General features: G+C 42.3%; 1 protein-coding gene across 1 annotated transcript in view; it reads left to right on the top strand.

The window, feature by feature from the left end:
• The window catches only part of BANK1 (B cell scaffold protein with ankyrin repeats 1), a 325,822-nt gene that overhangs the window by 221,060 nt on the left and 76,813 nt on the right, over nucleotides 1–27,949 (top strand). The window contains exons 10-12 of the mRNA XM_089680587.1: nucleotides 3,378–3,629; nucleotides 8,430–8,651; nucleotides 14,588–14,842. Of these exons, the coding sequence (XP_089536713.1) occupies nucleotides 3,378–3,629; nucleotides 8,430–8,651; nucleotides 14,588–14,842 (729 nt within the window). The remainder of the gene's footprint in view (nucleotides 1–3,377; nucleotides 3,630–8,429; nucleotides 8,652–14,587; nucleotides 14,843–27,949) is intronic.

The raw sequence follows: 27,949 nt of genomic DNA, 5'->3' as shown, positions 1-27,949 counted from the left end.
AAGTGGATTTAAAAACACATGTGCACAAATACCTTTTCTTTTCACCTGAATTCATGTCGCTGTATTTTCACTTTAGCATAATGGAACAAAATCTGAAAACTCTAAGTACCATTAACTAAACAAGGAATAAAGCATTATGTATTTTACACAATAGTACCAAAACATGACCATGTAATGAGGTTTCATGCAAAGATAATTGAGATAAAAGAGACTCACATTGACACAGAGTTAAAGGGATGTTAACAGTCCTATTATCTGTACCATTCAAAAGGGATAACAAACCAGAAAGAAGCTGGTAAAGATATTTTAGAATCAACAAGATTTTTAGCAGTAAACTTTGGTCTGTTCAGCAGAAGTTATCTAGCAAGCCACAACAGATGATCGCAATTCTCTTGCTTTATTTGACACTTCTGTTCATTTTGGCAATGTTTTGTCCTACAAGTACTTGACTCTAGACTCACACTCTTCTGGTAACTGGAATGTGCTTCCAATTCTAGAAAACAAGGCCTTGCTTATCTTATTTGGTTTGAGTGCCACCCAGGGGCGGACTGACCATTTGGAAACTCGGGCACTGCCCGAGGGCCTGGGATCAGTAGGGGGCCCCATGAGATGCCCCTGGTACCTTTTTCATAGGCTTTTTTGAGTTTTGTCAAGAACACAGGGGCCCCATGATCCCCTATTGCCCGGGGGCCCCATGAGTTGTCAGTCCGCCCCTGGTGCCACCTCACTCTTGACTGACCACTTGTCCTCTCTTTACAGATAGTCTGTTTTTCCTCCCCTTTTCTTGTGTTTTCATGTCCCTCAGCACAGTCCACAGGCTTATTCCAAGCCTCAAATTGTGTCCTGCAAGACCCAAATGCTGAATCAGTGTTGAAGAAGCCCTGCCATCATAGGTACAGAACACAAAAGCCTTGTATCCATTATTATCTTACAGGATAATAACCCCTCATTCAATTTAGATTACTTCCAGTTATGTTATTAGGAATAAAGTGTTATGTATTTGTACATGTTGAGCAGTATAAATGCATACCTAAATAGGAAAAACAATATTCATTTAAAGAAAGAAAAAAAGTAATGCTCGCTTTCTATAGGGCTATAAAAGGCCAATATGTCCATCTCACAGAAGATCTGCAATGAAGTTCTTTTGAATGGACTGCAAAAATGAGGGTGGCTCATCAAGGGTGTTAATCAGGGGTTTTAGACAACAGGTTTGTTGTCTAAAAGAAAAATAAATGAAAAGACATTACGCAAAACAGTAAACCTAAGTCGAATTTGAAACCGCATAAAACTTTTAAACATTTTGCAGACCCCTGAGAGACAGAGCATACCTGTAGTTTAACTCTTAGACCTCAGAGATTTCTTATGTAGATAAGGTTATAATGCGTGTAGCTTGGGTGACCTACCATCTCGCTCAGGTATTAACACATGGAAGGCATCTTAAAACAGTTTATATACAACACAGAATCTCATAAAACCATCAAAGCTAAAGTTAGCATTTGTCTAGTGTTTTTATTCATAGTTTAATAGCTAGGTGAAATACTGACAATGCATAATAAATCAAATGTTTTTTTCATAATAGTCAGCCTTTGCCTACAGCCAAACAGCCGTGTGCATCAGTTTGATCAGAATCCTAGAATACTGGTTCTTCTTAATAGAGGATTTCAATCAATTGCCTTTTCACTCCCTACAAATTTAAAAATGCAGATGTCAAAAGTGGAGACTGTACATGAATAAATAACGTGAAAATGCCTGATGGCTAAAGATATGGTTGGTCGAATTTCAGTGAACTTTTAGTGCACTGGAATAACATTTTAAAAATATATAAACAGTGAAAAAAGTACTGTAATGTTCTATTACATTACACATACTTTGTGGTAAACAAACATTTTTATTTGAATTTACCTTATCTTTCCTTGAATAGAATCTCTCTGTATGCAAAAATGTTTTCTTCTTTTTGGACTTTATCAAATAAAAAGAGCTTATGTATGTATATGATGTGCAGTAATGAAATATTTCTCTAAATTGTTGTTGACAAATCTTCAGGTGACAGCTACCTTATAAAAAATATAAATAATGTATGTTTATGTATGTGAGCCATATTTCTTTTTTAATGTTTATTCTTGGTAACAGTTACTTATTTTTGCCACTTGTATAAGGTAAAGTGTTATCATATATTGTAAGTGTATAGGCAGACATGAGTGAGCTGGATTGGATGGATATAGATTCACTTACCGATACAGATTGCCTTGACTTGCTGTGAATCTGATCATTTTGGTGATACTTTGTTTTTAATCCTTCTTAATATTTTTATGCAAAATAGTCTGATCTGCAGAGAATTGAAGAGTACATAAACCCATAATTCAAGAATTGCATTATTCTCTTTGTACTGGACAAATCCACATGCAATTATACAGAAGTACAACCACACAGCCTTAAAGAGTAGCATTATAAAAAGAGGTTCAGAATTTTCCAGCAGATTAATTGAACGTAAATGTTGCTTGGATGCCTACCTTAAGATTCCCATAGACAAGTTATTTAATTAGGCAGTTGACAATTTCAAGTATAAGCAGGAATGCTTAAACGTCTAAATTTGCTTATGTAATATGTAGAGACACTGGGGATGATTTGTAACATTTAGAAAAAAGAGAATTGAAGGAATGTTTAGCGCTATTATTTAAAGTGGTTCTAAAGCCAAGGCAAGTGACTTGCTATGAGGGCATTCAGAGAAAAAGAGGAGTGGACAGCACTGGTGGATGACCCCAGAAGAGGAGATCTGGGTGGTTCTGTGCTATACTGTTGCACAGAGCAGGTAAGTATAACATGTTTGTTATTTTTAAAAAAGAGCCTTTACAATCACTTTACAGCCACTTATTGGATTTTTTGCTATAAGACTGACCTGGTTGGTTCCTAGAGACAACTGTTGATATTTGCTTCTGTCTACTCTATCTCAGTTCTTTTAACCTCCCTAGCGGTAATCCCGAGTGAGACTCGGGGTTAATTTACTGTACCAAAAGCGGTAACCCCGAGCCACACTTAGGATTACTCTATAGTGCTTCTCCTGCGATCCCCCAATCCCTACCTTGTTCTGCAATCCCGCAAAGCTGTTTTTTTCCCTTGCACATGATTTGGTATTCTTTGCAAAGTGAAATTTTACCACATTCACCAAGCACTGGGGAAAATTCCCTTGCATTGTCCAACCTGCAAAGTGAACAGCTTATTTGCCTTTAGTTAATCAGGTCCACTGTTTTCTCTGACACTACAACAGCTGTATAGGAATATGCAGATATCCATTTAGCACTGCCCTTCCTTAAGTAAGTTATGAGCAGTTTATATTTGGATCTGGTACATTGACCAGCTATTGCTTTATAATGTTCCAGATGATGTGTACACGAAAGGTATTGATAAGAAATGGATCTGCGGAGGTGTGAGCAAATACAGCGATGAAGATGAGCAGAGATTGGAAAAGACAGAGTGTGAGGAGAGTTTACAATCCAGTCATGAAAATGTATATGTTCCTCTGTCAGCTCATTCTGACTTTGAGAATCTGCCTGTTCAAGTAGACTGCAGCTTTGCCACCACTTCTTTTCTTCCAGGAGACAGTCCTTTACAGCAGTTTCACTCTTTACAAGGTACTGATTCTTCATGTATTAATTCATTTGAATTATGTTTTTTCTTTTTAAATGGTCATTGGCCAGAAAAAAGTGCATCCTGTGCCCAAGTTGTCCCTTCCATAATTCATATTCTTGTTAACGATGGTTGTATCATTGAGGGGGGGATAAGAGCTCTGGATACTCACCTGCACTCCTGGCTTCTTTTAACTTCTATCTGCTGCTTGTGGATGCCATGTTGGCAGGAAGCTTTGACCAAAATAATGTCTAGTAAGTTAAGGATTCATTGAATGGAGGTGCTCTTTCTTAACTGGCCCTTTGCCACTGACAAGAATATTTTAAATTTTTTGGTATAAAAAAAATCTAAGGTGGGTAAAATGTATGTCTGACATATCCAATATCCAATGTATGTCTGGCATATCCAATATCCAAAATATGGCACAGTTACTTGTACACAGGGGCGGACTGACCATTCGAACACTCGGGCACTGCCCGAGGGCCTGGGGTCAGTAGGGGGCCCCATGAAATGCCCCTGGTACCTTTTTTATAGGCTTTTTTGGGTGTGCTTTGAGTGTGGCCAAGGACACAGGGGCCCCATGATCCTCTATTGCCTGGGGGCCCCATGAGTTATCAGTCCGCCATTGCTTGTACATTTACACTAATGACTAAATGACAAATACATATAAATCATGTGCATTTCATATGCATTTTTTACACTTGTTTAAAGATACTGCTTTGCTCAGTTAGAAATAGATAAGGGGCAATTTTATAAAGCATTCGCAACACTTTTTTGGCATTAGATATATTATACTGTATATTAGATATATTATACTGTAAAAGCTGGTGCAAATCAGCCCATAAAAATTCATTTAAAGTTATTTTTACCCAAGTTAAGATTAGATATTGTATATAAATATTTAATATTTACCATGTCTAGCCAACATGCTGTTCCAGTTGTTTATTTATTTGCTGTAAAGCCTGCAAATTGCTTACCTGTCACCTGGAACAGTGTTTCTCTACTTTTTTTCAGTCAAGGCACCCTTTAAAATTATGGACAATCTCAAGTCACCCTTTGGTAAAAACCTATTCTAATAGTTTTACATAATGCAGCAAAATCCACACGTGTAGGTTACCAAACATTAGAGGTGATTTATTCTTCCAAAGCAAATATTCCTTTGCAAACTGGTACTAACTAGTATTTCAATGTGTCTCCCTTACTTTCTCTCCCTCACTCAGCTAATGTGACCCCACTGTGGATAAAGAGGGGCAGGGAAGGGGCAAACAAGGATGCTGTGCAGGCGCCCGATGTCCTCGTTATCAACTGATGTAATTGGTTGTTAGGATGCCGGTAGCTGGCAGATTGTAAAAGTGTGCAATGAAAACCTATGGCTTTGTGTAATTTAAAAGCAGGCTTGATCCACCTGCTGGCTTGTATGCAATTTTTGGGAAGTTTTTAAGCATTTTGCCAAGGAACCCCTGAACAAGCCTGAAGGGCTGGGCACCCTGGTTGAGAAAGGCTGATCTAGAACACATGCTATTGAAGAAGCTGGAGAAGCAAAACAAATACAAAACAAAAAATCCCAACATATTTATCAGTTAGTCAGCAAAAAAAAAACCCTCTAAACTGTTTCAACAATTTGCTTTAAAAACAGAGTTTTTGTTACATAGCTTTGCAAATCTATGAGACACCACACTCCTGTAACAGGATACCACTGCAAAGTGTGGTCCCTAACTCTAGCCTAACAGAGCTCTCATACTTGGATGTATTTAGCAATTAATAAATTCTCTTTGTCCCACTGGGGAAATTTGCTCTTCTATTTGTCCTGGTAACCATTGGCACAGAGACAGAAAGGGTAAATCATTACATTCTGGATTCTCATGAGTGGGAGTGGGAGGAAATGTTCCAATAGGAATAAATGTACCTGAGACAACTGTCTAACTTGGGAAATCCCATTTTCTTTATTGCTCATTATGGCACACAGGACAATTAATCTTATACAATTGGAAGGATATTTCTGGACCACACTGGACTGAAAATTATGAGTACTGCCCGGAATGTGTTCTTCGGGTTCTGCCAGTATTGCTTCCCAGACATACTGTTTTAGTTAGCCACAGAGGGCTTTACAGCTGCAAAACAATGGCACAGATTCTGGTGTGGCCCAGTCTCTGAAGACTCTTAATGAGCATGGGCTGAGCTTTAGGGGCTACAACATTAATTGGTAATATTAAATGTCACCATTGCTCTTCTGTTCAGTTGGTCCCTGCTTGGTAGAGGACTTAGAGTTATTACATCAGATCTACAATATTGCATTGATATCTTAGTTGATACTATATTATCTGTCTTCTTTCCCCAAATGAGACTCCTGTCTGGCAATAAAAGGAGATCACTTTAGCTCAAATGCTGGTCTACAGAAGAACAATGTAAATAACGGTGCACATTTTTTTTGATAATGAACATCTCTTTACAGCTTTGCAAGACAACTTAATAAAGGTGGTAACAGTACTCATTTACCCCAGAAGAAGAAGTCTAAGCCTCAAAGTGGAAAATATTCTCTAACCTCTGAAGCCAAAAAGAGTCATTTTGATTCTCTCAGGCTTCACATTCCAAAGCCCAACCTAAAGGTGGGGTCCAGTACAATAGCACACTCTTTAGCATGAGCTCATCTGGTCAGAAAGCTACCTTTATGATTGGGTTAGAGACAGGGGCGGACTGGCCATTTGGAAACTCGGGCACTGCCCGAGGGCCCGGGGTCAGTAGGGGGCCCAATGAGATGCCCCTGGTACCTTTTTTATAGGCTTTTTTGAGTTTGGGCAAGGACACAGGGGCCCCATGATCCCCTATTGCCCGGGGGCCCCATGAGTTGTCAGTCCGCCCCTGGTTAGAGATGTGGTTTCCAGGGGCTACAAGCTAGCGTTTTAATCTCTATCTTAGCCCTGGTTCATGTTGTCCAACCTATATGTGCGTCAGCTCAGGTTAGCAAGCCTGCATGCCTTTCTTGCAGACATTTTGAACCAAGGAATTATTGCCATTGTGCTAGCAAGGAAAATCTTCAGGGTTTTTACTCAAACCTTTTCACTGTTCCAAAACCCAATAGATGGGCATTCTCTTCATCTTAGATCTAAAATCCTTTAATTACCTAATCTAACCCCAAAACTTCTGCATGGAATTCACCAAATCTGCCATAGCTTCTATCCACCAGGGAAAGTTTCTAGTTCCTTTAAACATGAAGGATGCATACTTGCATGTCCCAGTTTTTCTATCACATCAATGCTATCTCCGTTTTGTTCTGGAAATGTAACACTATCAGTTGAATGACATTTTATCTATCTTCTGCACCCCAAGTGTTCACTAAAGTATTGCCACCTGCATTAGCTTTACAACACTCCAGGGTATTTTACTGTGGGATAACTAGACAGCCTTCTTTTGAGGGAACAACCAGCTAAAATACTGACTGACAATGTGATGCACACAGTCCTTAAAAGTTTCCCAAACCTTCAGAAATCAATGCTGGATTGATCTAGAATAGGGTCAAATACTTCAATCAATGTGTCAGTTCCAGTGTGAAGATGCAGTGTATTGTTTTATGAATATTTATTCTGCTGTGGCCAACTACTGAAGGATGTATGGCAGTAATGTGGGCTGGGTAAATGGATACATATTTGGAGAGACTTTTCAGAAGTGTCCTTTCCTTCCAGACTTTGGCTGGTGAGAATGTGTGTTTTGCAAGGTCCATACTTTGCCTTCCAGGCTTTGCTTTGACAGGACTATGCTTGGCAGATGATCACCAGATTGCTGCCTTGGGAGTGTGTAGCTGCAGAAATGCCTTGTCTTTGCTTCCCATGCCCTTGGCCAAAGCCAAGAAAAGTGTTTGCTTCCTAGCTACCCATCTGGATGTAACGTTTCCTAAACTGCCCTGAGAGAGAGAGATCTGAAGAGCCTTAAGCTGGTCTGTGGCAGAGACATAAAAGTTTCCCAATAGCCACATGCATTGGCATAAAAAGAATAGAATATTCTACTTAGGCATGCAATGGATGATGTGATTTTCTTTCCTGCAGTCACAAGCTGCAGGAAAGAAAATCACTATATTTTCCCATCAACACAATCAGCATTGATGCGGGCATCCCTCTCACGGAGATTTTCTCCTGGTGTGATCTCCTGGTGGGGGGTGCAGGGAGTTGTGCCTGCTGGGAGAACACAGTGGTTATTGCTTGCAGCTATTGCCACTGGCAATAATCGCATGCTAGAAATCTAACATGCTGGTTTTATCCATGTCGATTGATGGATCAACTTGGGTACAATCAGCCTGCCCATAGATGGAGTAAATCTCGGGCCAGCTTAGATTTGAACCATCTATGGCTTAAGGGAGAAGGATTTTGCTGCTGTTTTGGGGTATGCCATACCCCTAACCCTCTCTCCTTAAGATGTTTGAGCCAATAAATAGCAAGAAAATCATTAAAGGAGTGGAAGTCTGTCTGTCTGCCTGTCTGTCAACACCAGTGGATTGGTGAGTGTTTGGGTGCATCTGTAGGGCAGGTCACCAGTAGGGATAGCAGGAAAACCTGTTTAAATCCAGCAGCTTCTTTGGGGGTCATTACATTGGACATTACAGCCTAATGGCTTTCACTTAATTTTATTCAGTTGCATTATATAAAAACAAGGTTGTTCTGTAAACATATATTTTGTTTAATTATATGTTTTCATGCTGTAAAAAGAATGTAGATGTGAAACATGCTTTATACATGTAATAGCTGTAATTTATATACAGTAGGTTATAAAAGGGATGATCAGTAGTAAAATGTTTTGTACTTGTTCTATGACAGGGGTAGAGGCTGATAATGAAAGTATGACATACCAAGGACTGATTGAACATCTGGATGAAGAAGAAGGCAATGAGTATAATGAGGAACCACTGGTTATTGCCTCCACTGAGGATGATGTGTACATTGTATTTGAAACAAACACTAAAGATATACAAAGAGGACAACAGTCCTTCAATATGCATAATGCAACAGGTTCAAAGAAAACCTCTTACAGCATTCTTGGTAAGCCAACAAGTCCTGTTATGTACAATCACATTTGATCTTGGTATTCTCTGCATACATAATATATTTTTATATACATCAGCTTATTAGCCCATGAGACCACAAACATTAGGGCCTGCACACAGGACTAGGGATGAGTTTAATGTTCAATCCAAACATTAGTTTAGGTTGTTCGACACGAAAGAACATGATAGCTTCTAGCTGTCAATGTTTGCTAAGGAAGCAGCATCTGGGGGCCCTCTTATTATTAAATGTGCTTCCAGATTCTGATACAATCCATCACTGGGCAAGGTTTGAAGGGATGAGCCCCCCTCCCAATTTAGGGCATGTGGCCTGGTATGGTTCAAAGGGGAGTGGCATGCTCTGCCCCCTTTTCCTGGCCAGCCAGGATGCATGCTTGGAGAAAGGGTATGGATTAATAGGGGGGACTCTTTATATATTTTTTTTCATTTTTCTTTAATTTTTACTGTTAATTCTTTTGCTACAGCAAAACATTACATTTACAAAGGAAAAAAAGACAGTTTAAATTACTGGCTAATAAAACAATACATAAAATATATTTTGGGATCTGATATGTATTTTGAGAGACCTTTAGAGTCTGTGGGACACTTTTTCTTTAAAATAAAAAAGTAGAAGTGTGATGTAATTCGCCAACTTTTTTCCTTTGCAAATGTCAGTACTAAAATAAAATCACTGTTGCTGGCCACATGGAATTTTTATTATTTATTTTTTTGCATTGACATGCTCCTTGGTGTATTTCCCACCCCACATTTTTTTTTTTACAACCCTTTGCCTTTTAGCCTAGACAATTTACATTTTTACTTTGACAGATTCAGCTCCCGGAGATTTCAATGGGGTTCGGGTTCAGCATCTGACCAAACCCAGGGTAGGTTGATTCACTACTATACAGGACTCAGAAAGGAAAGCTTGGCACAGACTGCTGATGCCTGTCATGTGCTCCCTGATATATGATATAGGTGTGGTGAAGCTACAGCCCTTCCACTTCTTTTCAAGGAATACAGCTTTATTATGGTGTTTTTAAAAAAAAGAGGTCCATCAGAACACAAAAATGTATATTATTAAGTACCATCAACTTGAATCTGAATCCTAGCGACTAGATGAATAAGAGCTCTAAAAAAGAAGTCAGCTTTGTGCTAGTCTTGTGAGATCGAACACAAAAATACATGAAAATATCTTATAAAGCCATGGTCCTGGCTGTTTTTACAAGCCAGGCTTGAAGAATACATGGAAAGGTCTGTCTTAGCAAAGATGCAGAGCCTTGGCAAGGTAATTCTTGACAACTTCCTAGTCTCTTGTACTGAGTTAAAACTGAGTGACTTTAGCTCCGGGTCTGACAATGAAGAAAACATTTGGGAGCACAGATCAGAGTATATGATGCAAATGCATTACAAGTTCAGTCAAATGCTCCACAAGCAAGACAAATATGAATATTACGATGAAAACACAGGTCAGCCTTTGGTTCTAAACAAAAAGTAAATAAAAATATTCAGAGGCCTTCTAGGTCTGCTCCTGATGAAATTAAGTGAAAAATTAAGTGTGCCAGCCCATTTCAATCCTGTAGCTCACAAAATATCAGTAAATTATTTTTTTAAAGTGTAGTGATGATGTGGAGAGTAAAAACTACTGCCCACCCCCAACTCTTTTACATGACTTTAGTCTAAGATGGCTATCCGTCCCAAGAAGCACTTCCACATACACTAACCCAAACTCATTCAAAGAGTTTAAACTTTAGTAATTGAATGTAAGAAAATAACTCCTAGAAAGAATACAGTATCCTCTCAGCTTCTCATCTTAAACAACATCCCATTTGTATGCTTTATTTCTATGCTACATTAAATGCATTCTCCAAATAAAGTTAATTAAAATAAAATAAAACCAAATAACTAAACTTCTTTAGTCTTATTTTAAGATCTCTCATTTATTAATATTCACATTTGTAGGCAAATGTATTAGCTTGGATTTTCTTTACATACAATAAATAAACTCTTTCTTGGTCTGTAAATCAAAACAGACCATAACACATCAGCATCATGTCTTCAGCTCAATGTACACGAGCCTAAGACATGCCGGCTGTGGGAAAATGCAAAACGTGACAAAACCGTGTACTGCAAATATGCCACGGTCTGCCGCGTTTTGAGGTTTCCCCTTGGTCGGCAGTCAAAATGTTCCTATCCTGAACGTGATTCTTCCGCATTCAGGAGAGGGAGGTTTAACCTCACCTAAACGCTGCAGCTCCTAAACTCTACTAAAAGCCTATGTGTACATGAACACATAGGCTTTTATGGAGTTGAGTTTAGGAGCTTTGGCAAAAAAATGCCAAAAGCTCCTAAACTCACATTTGGGAGCTGCTCGTGTACATGAAGCCTTATTCAAATAATAGACCCATCCTAAAATAATCTAAGCTTGTGCACACTAGTGCATTTGCAGTTTACAGATGCTCTTAGCTGTTTCTTGCAGTTCTCTAAAACCACTGCCAGTTGTCAAAAGAGTATTATTGAAATCAGCTGTCAAGATGAAGTTGAACAAATATGAGACCGCCCTCTAGTGTAAGATACCAGTAGGGTTTTTGTGTATAGTTAGAGGCTTGCTAGAAGCTAGTTATTAGTCAGCCTGGGAGTGAATCAGCGAGATTACTTTAGGTTAAGGTGGGAGGGCTCTGCAGGTCAGTTCTTTGATATCTTCCCCTGCTCTAGAAACTTGGAGATGTTTCTAGAAGACAGTAGGCTGGGGTAAGGAGGGCCTGATCTGCATACCTAGGGGAATCTGGCCAATCCACAGGCAGGATGCTTGGCATTGTGGCTAGATCAGCCCTTAAATATGAGAAAGCCTGGTCAACAGGGGAGTTGTGTGCAAGATAGAGTAAAGAAGTACTGCTGGTGTGGAGCCTGGAAGGAGGCCCCAGAGGAAGGGGGTCTGCTTACAAGCTGGAAAGAAGGACCAGTAGAACCAGATTCTGTGAGCACCAGTTTTAGTAAATCTCCCTCATAGTCTTCCTTCAATTCAGTATGGTTTAAAAATAACCAAAATTGATATATTAGACAATTAGATTCGATCACAATCAAAACAATCAAAAGCAATCAAAATCAAGCATGTAACACATGCTAAGAAACTTTTACCCTTTTAAGTGCACTTTTTATGATACCAAAACTAAATTTAACCACTTGCCCTCCAGAGGATTTACCCTCCTTCCTGACCAGGCCATTTTTTGTGATACGGCGCTGTGTTACTTTAACTGACAAATGCGCGGTCATGCAACGTTGTACATAAATGAAATGAGCAATTTTTTAAAAAATAAACAATATTTTTGACTTTTTGCTATAAACATATCCAATAAAAAATTTAAAAAAAATCTAATTCATTCATAAAGTTAGGCCAAAATGGATTCTGCTACATGTCTTTGCTAAAAAAAAATCCCAAAATATGCAAATTAATTTGTTTACATGAATGTTATAGCGTCTACAAATGGCGGTATATATACTGGAATATATATATATATATATATATATATATATATATACAGTATACTAGTAATGGCAGTGATTAGCAACTTATAGTGGGACTGTGGCGGGCATTCTGACACTGGGTGGGAACTGACTAACTGTCACTGACATCCCCAGTGACACTAATATAGTGATCAGTGCTAATAAAAAGCACTGACACTTTACTAATGAGACTTGGCAGGAAGTCAAAGGGTTAACTATGTGCTCTGTGTGTTTTACTGTATGCTGTATTTTACTAGGGATACATGCTGCTTTGTATCTCTCTACTGTGCAGAGAGATACAAAACAGCATGTCCATGCTGACAGCAGAGAGACCTGTGTTATTTACACACAGGTCTCTCCCTTATCAGCTTTCCCCGACAATCACCAAGTGCTGGCCGGGAATCACTTGCCGGGGCCCGGCGACTGATATCTCTAGCTGCCAATAGTGGCGTGGGTAGGGTGGCACACGTTCCTCCTATCTAGAAATGCAAATCATGTATATATAAGTGATTTTGTGCAGCCCTGCCACCCTGTGGAAATACTTCTGCTATAGGGCGGAGGGCAAGCGGTTAATGAGCATGTATACATTTACTACCACATAGATTATTTCACCCTTAATTGAACATGGTATACTATTTCTATTAACCTGTTCCCAACCGAAAGATATCTACAGCGCGGTAGGCTAGTTCTCGGAGGGTGTTCATGGACGTCCTCCCCAAACCACCCCCCCTCCTTCGGACACAGCTGATCACATGGCTACGGAGCAGGGCCAATCACAGCCACTTTTACCATGTGACCAGCTGTGCCCAATCACAGCTGATCACTGGGTAAAGAGGAAATGCTGCTTATCGGCAGTCCTCTTCTGAAGCTGACAGCGCATGAGGAAAGGAGAGCCGGTAAGCGGCATTTTGCAGGGGGACATCTACACTGATCATCAGTGTCCTGGTGATCAGTGTAGCCCCATCAGTGCTGCCAATAGTGCCCATCTGTGCTGGCAATCAGTGCCCATCAGTTAATCAGTGCTGCCTATCAGTGCCATCCATCAGTGCTGCCCATCAGTCCCACCTAACAGTGCTTATCAGTGCTGCCTGTCACCCATCAGTGCCGCCTAACAGTGCCCATCAGTGCCACCTATCAGTGCAGCCCCATCAGTGCCCATCAGTGCAGCCTATCAGTGCCCATCAGTGACTCCTCATCAGTGCCCATCAGTGCAGCCTATCAGTGCCCGTTAGTGAAGGAGAAAAATTACTTATTTACAAAACTTTATAACAGAAACTAAGGAAAAAATTTTTCAAAATGTTTGCTCCTTTTTAGTTTGTTTAGCAAAAAATAAAAACCCCAGTGGTGATAAAATGCCACCAAAAGAAAACTCTATTTGTCTCACAAAAATTATAAAAATTTAGTGAGGGTAGAGCTATGAAAGCTGAAAATTGGTCTAGGCAGGAAGGGGGTAAAAGTGCCGGTAGGCAAGTGGTTAAGGGCTTTCACAAAAATAAGAATGAATTCTTCTTGGTTGAATTTAATAAAATTAAACATTATTTCACATTATTAAACCACATCAACTAACCCAATACCTCTTTCCTTTTTTTCTATGTAACACAGAAACAGATTACAATATCTTTCTAGATAAAACACACCACTATTCCTCAGTGCAATGGACAGCGTAAACTCATTATCTATAAGCGGGGTGAATGGGCTGTCAGCTTAGTGAGACACATCATTTTGTTCACTTCAATACCAATAATCAGACCCCAAACCAAACAAGCACATACGTTTGCACAGCAGGACTGGTGTAAACATAAGAAATAGTTAAATAGAAAAGAGGGGGATGAGCCATATTAGTAGATCTCAGGAAATCTAAACCCCTTCCCGCTGCCACCTCCCAGCCCTTTCAAAAGATCTAAAGGCCAGGAGGCGGGCCTTCTGATCATGTGACCGCTGATCGCAAGTATGTATTGCAAGCTTTCCGGCACACATTCTGTAATGCGCTGGGAGCGCACAGGGAGCACACTCGCAGCACAGTATAGTGTTTAAATAGGGCTGCATATATAAGGCTGCTCAGTGTTAAAGCCCACCTGCTGAGAGGCCACATATGCATATGGCCAGAGAGGTTAAAAAAATAAAATCAGTCATCCATCTGCCCCTCTGTGACTGGGCATGAATCAAGCAGATCCAAGACTATCTACAAATTCATTTTTCTGTTTTTTTTTTTGCAAAGTACCTTCCCCTGTGGACAGATTTTTTTCAGGCTTATCATACTATTACGTTTAATTGTGACACTGTAAAACCACTGTATGAATTCAGTATTCAACACTTGTTTCAAAAATCATAACTGCTTTTCATTATTGACAGAAACAAATTCCATTTCTCTATACTAGTTTATAATGAATGCAATTTACAATAATCACATAACTTAAATTTCTGCTATGACAGAGGAAAAGAAGGACAGCAACAATGGGAATGTCACATCTGCTGTAGCAAATGAATACACTGAAGAAGGAGATGATAATGAATATAATGAAGAGCCACTGCTAGTCGCTTCCATGGAGGATGATGTGTACATTGTATTTGAAACGGGCACTACAGAGACACAACAAAGGGAAAACTCTTCTATTTCACACAATCCAGCAGCTTCAGTGATCACATCTAACCGCACAATAGAAAGTGTTGCACCATATAATATCCAAGGTAATCCTGATTTCTCATGACCACCATTATTCAAACTGCCTTTGTTAAAATTGATTTTATCCATGTCCCTTTCAGCACAACAAATGAGGAAAAGCAGTTTTCACTGAAAAAATCTGTGTCTTTATTATACTGCATTATGTTTAGAGAAAGACCAAATCCAGTAAAACTGTAATTATCATTTATCATTTGAGGGTCTGTGTCAGCACTTAGTTATTCACGATCATTTCTTGGATTTCTACCAGTTTCTAAAACAACAATTACAGTGGTTAACAAACATTTTTCATTGGTTTCTTAAAGCCACCCTGTTGTTGTTTAAAAATGTAAAAAAAAAACTGCAATAGAACACAATTTCTATCCACCTGTCCTGCCACCAATTCCTTGTAACTTTGCTCTGTTCAAAGGCTGTGGCCTCAGTCAGAATCTTCACTTTTTGGTGTGTTGGGTGTCTGCACCTCCATCATGCTTTGGTTCCTTTTGCCAGCTACCAAATAATTACAGGACACACATAGGATATTTAGGAGGTCCCCGAGCACCTGGGATGTTGTTCCCAGATCTGAAGATGGCCCCATGTGTACCACAGCTTTTCAGGGACAGCAAGCTGTCCCAAACAGTCCCACTGGTTCTGAAGCATTAAAGTGATTGTAAATGCTTCCTTTTTTTTAAATAATAAACATGTTATAATGGTATTGCACAGAGTGCCCCAATCCTCCTCTTGCAGATTGCCCCACCAGTACTCTAGGCTCCTCTTCTTCTTCTCTAAAGGGCATCCCTTCTTCATCAGAATTCAGTAGCTCTGATGAAGAAGGGATGCCCTTCGAAACATGTCAGCTGTACTCTGTGTGTCTACCCCTATGATGGGACTCGCGCAGGCTTCCTAACTTTCAAGTTCCTTTGAGGACTTACATGCTTGATTTACTTCGCTGTTTGTGAGTATCATTTTGTATTTAATAAAATTTGGTTACTGAGGTAATGCGCAAGGTTGGTGCGCTTCTCATTTTTGTATGTGTCTTTGGACACACACAAAGCAGTTTGGTCCTGCTCCCTTCTCATAGGATTTTATTGACAGCGGCAGGAGCCAATGACTCCGGCTACTGCCTCTGTGCCTGTGTGAAGAGGAAGAAAGAGCAGCGCTGGTTCCAGACAGGCACACGCTGGATCGATATAGCACTCAGGTAAGTATATAGGAAGGTGAGGAGGAGATACACTTACTGCAACATTTTTTTCATCAATGCAGGGAATGCATTAAGGTAAAAAAAAGTCTTGCCTGTAGAAAAAGCATGGGAGGGAGCAGGAATTGTATTAATATTTAAAACGAGCCATTAAAAATGCACAATTCCTTTAACTAACATGCTCGAGTGATGCCCTTAACCTGCGTGTGAAGCCCACATCTGTTTAATGTATACAATCTACTACAGCAAAATTGACATTAACCAAAGTTGTTAAAATCTAAACAAGGGTTTGGTAGAGATGCTAATGGTGGACCCTATGCAATAAAGGCATGGGTTTCCCCCATAAAAAATATATAACAGACCCTTATCTTAGATAAGGGATTGATATGGATGTTAAGGGGGACACCATACAAAAAAAAGTGTGGTGTCCCCTCAAAAATCCATATTGGACCCTTATCCAAGGAAAAGGAAACAATGCCCCCCAAGATGTCACTGACCAAATGTGGTCAAGCCCATAATTGACCAAAGATGTTACCCAGGACTCCCTGCCTCTTTGCTTATATTCTGCTGTGGCAACTGGGACCTGTAATTTGCAGTGGCATGTTGGCTGTTTTTTTCTTTTTGCAGGTAAGCATTCGTCATTCTTTATAGATGACGGGGATCTGCATTGCTGAATGACATGAATATTGATGGATTTAGATTTTGTGACTTTTTTGGTGAATTTTTAATTGTTTATAATGGACTTGTCAAAATGTCTGAGTCTTTATTTACTATTTACATTTTTTCTTTTTGTGAATGAGTACTATGTACCCCTTACTTATTCACGTACGGAGGGTGGTACCTGGGGGCCCGGACATTTTTAATGATTCAGATTCCAATAAGCATCCCACCCACAGACCCCCACAACCCCTGAGCAAGGGTAGTGGAAAAGTAACCTTTGTCCTCATCAACAAGGTGCTTTGCTTGGAGGGTCTCCCTGGCAAGGTACCCTCCCCATGTTGAGGGCATGTAGCCTGGATGGTTCAGGAGGGGGGTGCACGATCCCCTTCACCCTTTTCTGGCCTACCAGAATGCATGCTGGGATAAAGGTCTTGTTAGGAGTTTGGGGTAACCCCATGCTTTTTTTATCTTGAAATCCAGACCTGAAGGGCCTGTTATGAACTTTGAGGGGAAGAACACAATCCTCACCCCTTTGTTTACATTCACTTATTAGCTGGGAATACCCAGCTGACAACTGAATGAGCTGTGCAGGGATAAGTCACTGGTTGTTAACATACTGGCGGCCACCAACTCCCAAACAACCAGTGTGAGCAGGACGCTGTCCCATTTAGCAGTGTTATTACTAAATGTTTCACTTAACTCTGCAGTCCAAGATTTGAGTCAGCCAAGCACAGCAATCCAAAGCAGTATGCCTGAGCTGACAGGGAGGAGAACTGTTAGTAAACAAAACAGTTGTTCTCCCCATCGGAGATCCTTGGAAATCACTGGGCACCGGTGAGTAGTCACCGGTTGGGACCCGGTGATTGACAATCGTAGCCACAAATGGAGGCACGGGTAGGGGGAGCACACGGCTTGCATGCGCCCCCCCTACCCGGAAATGCAAAATCACGTATATATACGTGATTTTCCGCACCTGTGCCGGCTTGTAGTAGTATTTCTGCTATAGAGCGGTCGGGAAGCGGTTAATCTATATCAAATACTGGTGAAGTGCTTCCAATATGACATAACAAATCAAATATATGTGTTCACTCCCCCTCTGACACAGTTGCTCAGCTGATGGCTTTACCACCATAGGTCCAAGGAGTACATTACTTCTGGACCTTAGATAACACACGGAGTGGCCATCTTCTTGGTGTCTCCCTGGCTTGTTACACATGGTACTGCTACAGAGTGCTTCTGTGGGTTTTCAGCAGCCCCTATTCAGTGTGTCTTTTCCAGCTGGTATGTGCTCACAGATTCCACCTTCACCACCAGTGCTGGGATGCTTGTGCACAGAGGTTGGATGTGATCTTTTGTTTACACAAGATTGTGGTTGCACAGTGAATATGCTATTAAACTGCCATCATATGGCTTTTATATAAACTTTCTTTGGAAGCATTCTTTTATTCCCCACCCTTTATTACAGTCATGGATACCCTCCACTTATTACTGTGCAGCATACAGTTTTCATTCTGCATACTTTCGCTGTAACTAGTGGTTATTTGAGTTACTCTTGCCTTTCTATCATCTCAAACCAGTCTGTCCATTATCCTCTGACCTCTGACATCAACAAGCATTTTCCTCCACACAACTGAAGCTCACTGGATATTTTCTCTTTTTTGGACTATTCTCTGTAAACCCTAGAGATGGTTGTGTGTGAAAATCCCAGTAGATCAGCAGTTTTCAAAACTACATAGCTAATATATAATACATGAAATATATACATAGATGTATAAAATCAAGCACCTAGGCATGCAAACTACTTCTACAAACATTGGTGAAAGAATGAGTCACTCTCAGGAGTTCAATGAATTCAAGCGTGGTACCATGATAGGTTGCCACCTGTGCAATAAGTTCATCCGTGAAATTTCCTTGCTACTAAATATTCCACAGTCAACTGTTAGTGATATTATAACAAAGTGGAAGCAACTGGGAATAACAGCAACTCAGCCACAAAGTGGTATGCCATGTAAAATGACAGAGCTGGGTCAATGCATGCTGAAGCATACAGTGCGCAGAAGTCGCCAACTGTCTGCTGAGTCAATAGCTAAAGACCTCCAAACTTTGTGTGGTCTTCAGATTAGCACAACAACAGTGCGTAGAGATCTTCATGGAATGGGTTTCCATGGCCAAGCAGCTGCATTCAAGCCTTACATCACCAAGTGCTAAGCAAAGCGTTGAATGCAGTGGTGTAAAGTATGCTGCCACTGGACTCTAGAGCAGCAGAGACATGTTCTCTGAAGTGATGAATCACGCTTATCTGTCTGGCAACCTGATGGACATGTCTGGGTTTAGCGGCTGCCAAGAGAACAGTACTTGCCTGACTGCATTGTGCCAAGTGTAAAGTTTGGTGGAGGGGGAATATGGTGTGAGGTTGTTTTTCAGGAGTTGGGCTTGTGAAGGAAACTTTTAAGGCACCAGCATACCATGACAATTTCATGCTCCTAACTTTTTGGGAACAGTTTGGGGATGGCCCCTTCCTATTCCAGTATAACTGCACACCAGTACACAAAGTCCTGACCTCAACCCGATAGAACACCTTTGGGATAAATTAGAGCGGAGACTGCAAGCCAGGCCTTCTCATCTGATAACATTCCCATAGACACACTCCTAAACCTTGTGGAAAGCCTTCCCAGAAGAGTTGAAGCTGTTATAGCAGCAAAAGATGGGCCAACTCAATATTGAACCCTATTGACTAAGACTGGGATGCCATTAAAATTCATGTGTGTGTAAAGGCAGGCGTCCCAATACTTTTGGCAATATAGTATATATATATTTTTATATATATATATATATATAGTAAAATAAGTATTGAACACGTCACCAATTTTCTCAGTAAATTTATTTCTAAAGGTGCTATTGACATGAAATTTTCACTAGATGTCAATGCAATTCGTACATACAAAGAAACCAAAACAATAAAGTTCAGAAATTAAGTTATATGTAGTAAAACAGAATGACACAGGGAAAAAGTATTAAACACATGAAGAAAGGGAGGTGCAAAAAGGCATGGAAAGCCAAGAAACAGCTGAAATCTATCAGTAATTAGAAAGCAATCCTGTTTCTTGTCAGTGCAAATTAATATCAGCTGGTTCAGTCTCAACTGATACCCTATTAAAAGGTGTCTCATTACCAAGGTGTCACACAAGAAACATCTCATGATGGGTAAAAGCAAAGAGCTCTCTCAAGACCTTCTCAACCTTATTGTTTTAAAACAAACTGATGGCATTGGTTACAGAAGGATTTCTTAACTTCTGAATTTTCCAGTGAGCAGTGTCGGGGCCATAAGTGGAACAAAAATCATTGTGCCATAAACCAGCCATGACCAGGTGCTCCTCACAAAATTTTTGACAGAGGAGTGAAAATAATTATCAGAAGAGTTGTCCAAGAGCCTAGGACCACTTTTGGATAGCTTCAGAAACACCTAGAATTAGCATGTACAATTGTTTCAAAGAATACAATAAGTAATGCACTCAACTGCCATGGCCTGTATGCACGCTTACCATGCAAGACTCCACTGCTGAAGAAAACGCATGTTGAAGCTCATTTACAGTTTGCTGCACAACATTTAGACAAGCCTGTGAAATACTGGGAGAATACTGTATTGACCAAAATTGAACTTTTTTGATGCCATAATATACACCATGTTTGGAGGTCAAATGGCACTGCACATCACCCCAAAAACACCACACCAACAGGGTAGTTTGGAGGTGGGAACATCATGGTGTGGGGCTGTTGTTCAACATACGGTACTGGAAAACTTTATATCATTGATGGAAGGATGAATGGAAAAATGTGCCAAGACATTCTTGATAAAAATCTGCTGCCATCTACCAGGATGATGAAGATGATACGAGGGTGGACATTTCAGCAAGACAATCGTCCCAAACACAAAGCCAAGCAAACTCTCAATTGGTTTCAAAGAAAGAAAATAAAGCTGCTAGAATGGTCCAGTCAAACACCTGACTTGAATCCAATAGGAAATCTATGGAAAGAACTAAAGATCAAAGGTAATAGAAGAGGCCCATGGAACCTTCAAGATTTGAAGAATGTGCAGAAGAATGGGCCAAAATCACACCTGAGCAAAGCAATTGACTAGTTTCTTCATACGTTTTGAAGCTGTCATTACAAAGTATTAAATACATTTTAGTTAGTGTGTTCAATACTTTTTCCCTGTGTCATTCCATTTTATTACACATAACTTTATTTCTGAACTTATTTGTTTTGGTTTCTTTATATGTATGGACGGCATAGGTTGTTACCGACATGTGGTGAAAATGTCATGTCAATAGCACTTTTAGAAATATATTTAGTGAGAAAAATGGTGACAGGTTCAATACATATGTTACCTGCTTTTTATATATATATATATATATATATATATATATATATATACTGTGTATATATATACATGTGTGTGTGTGTGTATATACGTATATATATATATATATATATATATATAGTAATGGAAAAATGTGTTCTTTAAATGCCTTTTTTTATATGCTGTCTTTTATGGCATTGTAAGTAGAGATGAGCGAATCGAAGTAGGCGAAGTGGAATTCGAGTCGAATATTGGAAAATTTTCAATTCGCGCCGAATCCGAAAAATAGCCTACTTCGGACACGCGAATCGAAATTTTTCCTAAAATGGCAGCGGACATGTGCGGCGACGGAGCGGGGATCTCTGGGAAGGCGCGCAGACAAGGTGCGCTGACCCATAATGCATTCATTCATGACATGTGATCGCATTAGTCAATCAGCAGCCAGCCAGCCAGCACTGTGTAATGGTCGAGCTATAAATAGCGGCCATTTTAGAATTCTTCATTTGCCTCCAGTCATTCAAGAGAGGCAGACCACTCTGTATTAGGGACAGAGTTAGGGCCACAGAAACGTTACTTAGGGACAGAGAAGCATTACTCAGGGACACAGAATTGTTAATGAGGGCCACAGAATCGTTACTTAGGGCCAAAGAAACGCTAGTTAGGGCCACAGAATTGTTACTCAGGGACAGACAGAATTGTTACTGAGTGCCAGAGAATTGTTACTTAGAGCCACAGAAACGTTAGTTAGGGCCACAGAATTGTTACTCAGGGACAGACACAGAATTGTTACTGAGGGCCACAGAACTGTTACTTAGGGCCACAGAAACGTTATTAGGGCCACAGAATTGTTACTCAGGGACAGACAGAATTGTTACTGAGTGCCAGAGAATTGTTACTTAGGGCCAAAGAAACGTTAGTTAGGGCCACAGAATTGTTACTCAGGGACAGACACAGAATTGTTACTGAGGGCCACAGAACTGTTACTTAGGGCCACAGAAACGTTAGTTAGGGCCACAGAATTGTTACTCAGGGACAGACACAGAATTGTTACTGAGGGCCACAGAACTGTTACTTAGGGCCACAGAAACGTTAGTTAGGGCCACAGAATTGTTACTCAGGGACAGACACAGAATTGTTACTTAGGGCCACAGAATTGTTACTTAGTGCCACAGAAACGTTACTCAGGGACACAGAATTGTTACTGAGGGCCACAGAACTGTTACTTAGGGCCACAGAAACGTTAGTTAGGGCCACAGAATTGTTACTCAGGGACAGACAGAATTGTTACTGAGTGCCAGAGAATTGTTACTGAGGGCCACAGAAACGTTAGTTAGGGCCACAGAATTGTTACTCAGGGACAGACACAGAATTGTTACTGAGGGCCACAGAACTGTTACTTAGGGCTACAGAAACGTTACTCAGGGACACAGAATTGTTACTGAGGGCCACAGAACTGTTACTTAGGGCCAAAGAAACGTTAGTTAGGGCCACAGAATTGTTACTCAGGGACAGACACAGAATTGTTACTGAGGGCCACAGAATTGTTACTTAGGGCCACAGAAACGTTACTCAGGGACACAGAATTGTTACTGAGGGCCACAGAACCGTTACTTAGGGCCACAGAATTGTTACTCAGGGACAGACACAGAATTGTTACTCAGGGACACAGAATTGTTACTGAGGGCCACAGAACCGTTACTTAGGGCCACAGAAACGTTACTCAGGGACACAGAATTGTTACTGAGGGCCACATAACCGTTACTTAGGGCCACATAATTGTTACTCAGGGACAGACACAGAATTGTTACTGAGGGACACAGAATTGTTACTGAGGGCCACAACCGTTACTTAGGGCCACAGAATTGTTACTCAGGGACACAGAATTGTTACTGAGGGCCACAGAACCGTTACTTAGGGCCACAGAATTGTTACTCAGGGACACAGAATTGTTACTGAGGGCCACAGAACTGTTACTTAGGGCCACAGAATTGTTACTCGGACAGACACAGAATTTGTTACTCAGGGACACAGAATTGTTACTGAGGGCCACAGAACCGTTACTTAGGGCCACAGAAACGTTACTCAGGGACACAGAATTGTTACTGAGGGCCACATAACCGTTACTTAGGGCCACATAATTGTTACTCAGGGACAGACACAGAATTGTTACTGAGGGACACAGAATTGTTACTGAGGGCCACAACCGTTACTTAGGGCCACAGAATTGTTACTCAGGGACACAGAATTGTTACTGAGGGCCACAGAACCGTTACTTAGGGCCACAGAATTGTTACTCAGGGACACAGAATTGTTACTGAGGGCCACAGAACCGTTACTTAGGGCCACAGAATTGTTACTCAGGGACAGACACAGAATTGTTACTGAGGGACACAGAATTGTTACTGAGGGCCACAGAACCGTTACTTAGGGCCACAGAAACGTTAATCAGGGACACAGAATTGTTACTGAGGGCCACAGAACCGTTACTTAGGGCTACATAAAAGTTAATCAGGGACACAGAATTGTTACTGAGGGCCACAGAACCGTTACTTAGGGCCACAGAAACGTTACTCAGGGACACAGAATTGTTACTGAGGGCCACATAACCGTTACTTAGGGCCACATAATTGTTACTCAGGGACAGACACAGAATTGTTACTGAGGGACACAGAATTGTTACTGAGGGCCACAACCGTTACTTAGGGCCACAGAATTGTTACTCAGGGACACAGAATTGTTACTGAGGGCCACAGAACCGTTACTTAGGGCCACAGAATTGTTACTCAGGGACACAGAATTGTTACTGAGGGCCACAGAACCGTTACTTAGGGTCACAGAATTGTTACTCAGGGACAGACACAGAATTGTTACTGAGGGACACAGAATTGTTACTGAGGGCCACAGAACCGTTACTTAGGGCCACAGAAACGTTAATCAGGGACACAGAATTGTTACTGAGGGCCACAGAACCGTTACTTAGGGCCACATAAAAGTTAATCAGGGACACGGAATTGTTACTGAGGGCCACAGAACCGTTACTTAGGGCCACAGAATTGTTACTCAGGGACAGACACAGAATTGTTTCTTGAGGGACACAGAATTGTTACTGAGGGCCACAGAACCGTTACTTAGGGCCACAGAAACGTTAATCAGGGACACAGAATTGTTACTGAGGGCCACAGAACCGTTACTTAGGGCCACGTAAACGTTAATCAGGGACAGACACAGAATTGTTACTGAGGGACACAGAATTGTTACTGAGGGCCACAGAACCGTTACTTAGGGCCACAGAATTGTTACTCAGGGACACAGAATTGTTACTGAGGGCCACAGAACCGTTACTTAGGGCCACAGAATTGTTACTCAGGGACACAGAATTGTTACTTAGGGCCACAGAATTGTTACTCGGACAGACACAGAATTGTTACTCAGGGACACAGAATTGTTACTGAGGGCCACAGAACCGTTACTTAGGGCCACATAAACGTTAATCAGGGACACAGAATTGTTACTGAGGGCCACAGAACCGTTACTTAGGGCCACAGAATTGTTACTCACGGACAGACACAGAATTGTTTCTTGAGGGACACAGAATTGTTACTGAGGGCCACAGAACCGTTACTTAGGGCCACAGAAACGTTAATCAGGGACACAGAATTGTTACTGAGGGCCACAGAACCGTTACTTAGGGCCACGTAAACGTTAATCAGGGACAGACACAGAATTGTTACTGAGGGACACAGAATTGTTACTGAGGGACACAGAATTGTTACTGAGGGCCACAGAACCGTTACTTAGGGCCACAGAATTGTTACTCAGGGACAGACACAGAATTGTTACTGAGGGACACAGAATTGTTACTGAGGGCCACAGAACCGTTACTTAGGGCCACAGAGTTGTTACTCAGGGACACATAATTGTTAATGAGGACCACAGAACTGTTACTGAGGGCCACAGAATTGTTACTCGGACAGACACAGAATTGTTACTCAGGGACACAGAATTGTTACTGAGGGCCACAGAACCGTTACTTAGGGCCACAGAATTGTTACTCAGGGACACAGAATTGTTACTGAGGGCCACAGAACTGTTACTTAGGGCCACAGAATTGTTACTCGGACAGACACAGAATTGTTACTCAGGGACACAGAATTGTTACTGAGGGCCACAGAACCGTTACTTAGGGCCACATAAACGTTAATCAGGGACACAGAATTGTTACTGAGGGCCACAGAACCGTTACTTAGGGCCACAGAATTGTTACTCAGGGACAGACACAGAATTGTTACTGAGGGACACAGAATTGTTACTGAGGGCCACAGAACCGTTACTTAGGGCCACAGAATTGTTACTCAGGGACAGACACAGAATTGTTACTCAGGGACACAGAATTGTTACTCAGGGACACAGAATCGTTGAATTAAAGAGTATGTCAGACAACATGCAGAGGAGTGGCAGAGGAGGCAATGTTTTAGGAGCGAGCAGACATGGCAGCAGAGGAAGGGGTCGAGGCAGCAGTATTCGCAGCCAGAGGCCAGTGCTCCCGGTGTCATCCAGCGGTCGTGTCTCCACCGACAACCCTGCCGTCATCGATTGGTTGGCTCGGTCGTCTTCCTCTTCCCAGGTCACCTCTGACACCTACAGCCAACGGTCGGTGGGTACGTCAGACACAACCGTTAGTTGGCATGGCCCGGGAGCAAGCCCACTGAAATCACGTGTCCTCTACCTGCCCCTGTCCTTTGGTGTTCCCTCACCAAGCGAAGTATCGCATGCTGTGGGCTCAGCCCCACTGTACAGTGAGGAAGAGCTAACAGAGGGCGGTCAGGAACGGGGGGAGACATCCGCCTTTTCAGCAGCCAGGCAAAGAAGTAGTGGCGAGGAGAGTGGCTCGGTAGCCGGTCTAGAGACATGTCTGTCTCCTGACCCAGACGCAACCGAGGGGGCTAGTAGTGAGGCGGAGACCCTACTTGATGATGAGGAGGTTGATCGCACTTGGCAGCCTCGTCGTCATCAGGCAATTTCTTCCGCATCATCAGGAGAAGAGGGTGGCAGCTTGGCAGCGAGCGAAACAGTCGGTGGGTTGCCCAGGAGGCAGCAGGGTCGCAGCAGTGTCAGTGGAGCCAAACGGCCACGGAGTAGAGCACCAGCTCCACTGCAGCCTACCACCACGGCCAGTAGTGGTGCCGGTGTGCACGGAGGAAGCAGCAGTCAGCCAGTGAGGAGTATCGGGGGCAAAGTTTCCTACTCGGCGGTGTGGCAATTTTTCGTCAAGCCGCCCGAGGAAGTAAACGTAGCCGTATGTCGACTATGTGGCCAGAAAGTCAAGCGTGGCCAGGGGGCCCATGTTGGGACTACAGCGTTGCGGCAGCATATGCAGCGTCGCCATTTGGTGGCCTGGGAAAACCGTGATAAAGATACGGCGGTTCTGCCCGCCCCAGCCCCCGCTCCATCACCCGCTCCGTTACTTGCTCCGTCACCCGACGTCAATTGCCCTCCATCAGCCAGTCAAGGCTCCAACACCTCTGCTGAGGGGAGTTGTCGCTCGTTGGCATCTTCCGCTCGTTCAGATGCTCCTTCTCCTGCTACTCCTCTTCACGGATTCCGTCAGCAGTCTTTCTTGGAATCCGTTTCCAAGAGACAACAGTTTGCGAGCACGCACCCGACGGTGCAAAAGCTGAACGTCCTCCTGTCCAAGTTGCTGGTGCTGCAGTCCCTCCCTTTCCAAGTGGTGGACTCAGCACCTTTCCGAGAAATGATGGCTTGTGCCGCGCCGCGGTGGAGAGTGCCAAGCCGTCATTTCTTCGCCAAAAAGGCAGTGCCAGCCCTGCATTCACATGTAGAAGAGATGGTGGGCCAGTCTTTGAGCATGTCGGTCTCTGCCAAAGTGCACGGCAGCGCCGACGTGTGGAGCTGTAACTACGGTCAGGGACAGTACATGTCATTTACGGCCCACTGGGTGAACGTGGTGCCGTCACAGCCGCACCAGCAACTTGGACAGGTCACGCCGCTTTTGCCTCCACGTTTGCACGTCCTTGGTCCGGCAAAGATGTCCGCCTCTACCACCTCTTCTTCCGCCGTGTCCTCAGCCGCCACCCCCGTGCCAAGTCCCATTACCCGACCGGCATATCACATGTGCAGGGCGCAACGGTGTCACGCTGTGCTGCACCTGGTATGCCTTGGCGAACGTAGTCACACAGGGGAGGAACTTCTCAGTGTAATGAACAGAGAAATCGACAGATGGCTGTCTCCGCGCAAACTCAAAATCGGAACCATGTTGACCGACAATGGAAAGAACATGGTGTCTGCTCTGCGTCAAGGAAGGTTGTGCCATGCGCCATGCATGGCTCACGTGTTCAATCTGGTTGTCAAGCGGTTCCTAAAATCCACCATCCCACTGCAAGACATCCTTAAAATGTCACGTAAACTTTGAATGCATTTCAGCCATTCCTACACCGCAAAGCACACCCTCCTTGAGCTGCAGCGGCAGAACGGAATTGCACAGCATCGCCTGATCTGCGACGTTGCAACAAGGTGGAATTCAACCCTACACATGTTAGACCGCCTTTACGAACAGCGAAAGGCCATCACCGATTTCCTGATGTTACAAGCGGATAAAGGTACTCCCCTGTGTAACTTTGATGTCAGCCATTGGCAGCTCATGCGTGACACCTGCCGCTTGCTCAGGCCCTTTGAGGAGGCCACGCTATTCGTGAGTCGGCAGGACTATGGGATGAACGACGTCATTCCTCTGTTGCACGTCCTGGAACAAATGCTGTTAACAATGGCTGGTCAGGGTGCGGTAGACGTGGCGCACAGATCTCAACGCCACATGACCCCTGTGGGGGCAGGACAGGAAGAAGAGGAGGAGGTAGAGGAGGACATTTGTGCTCAGGAATTATTGAGTGAAATGGGTGGTTT

The sequence above is a fragment of the Staurois parvus genome, unplaced genomic scaffold, assembly GCF_062004578.1.
Source record: "Staurois parvus isolate SC_StPar_1 unplaced genomic scaffold, SC_StPar_1.0 ptg000244l, whole genome shotgun sequence".
NCBI classification, from domain to species: Eukaryota; Metazoa; Chordata; class Amphibia; order Anura; family Ranidae; genus Staurois; species Staurois parvus.
Note: the sequence above shows the minus strand (reverse complement) of the source record. Positions and strands in the feature narration are given on the sequence as shown.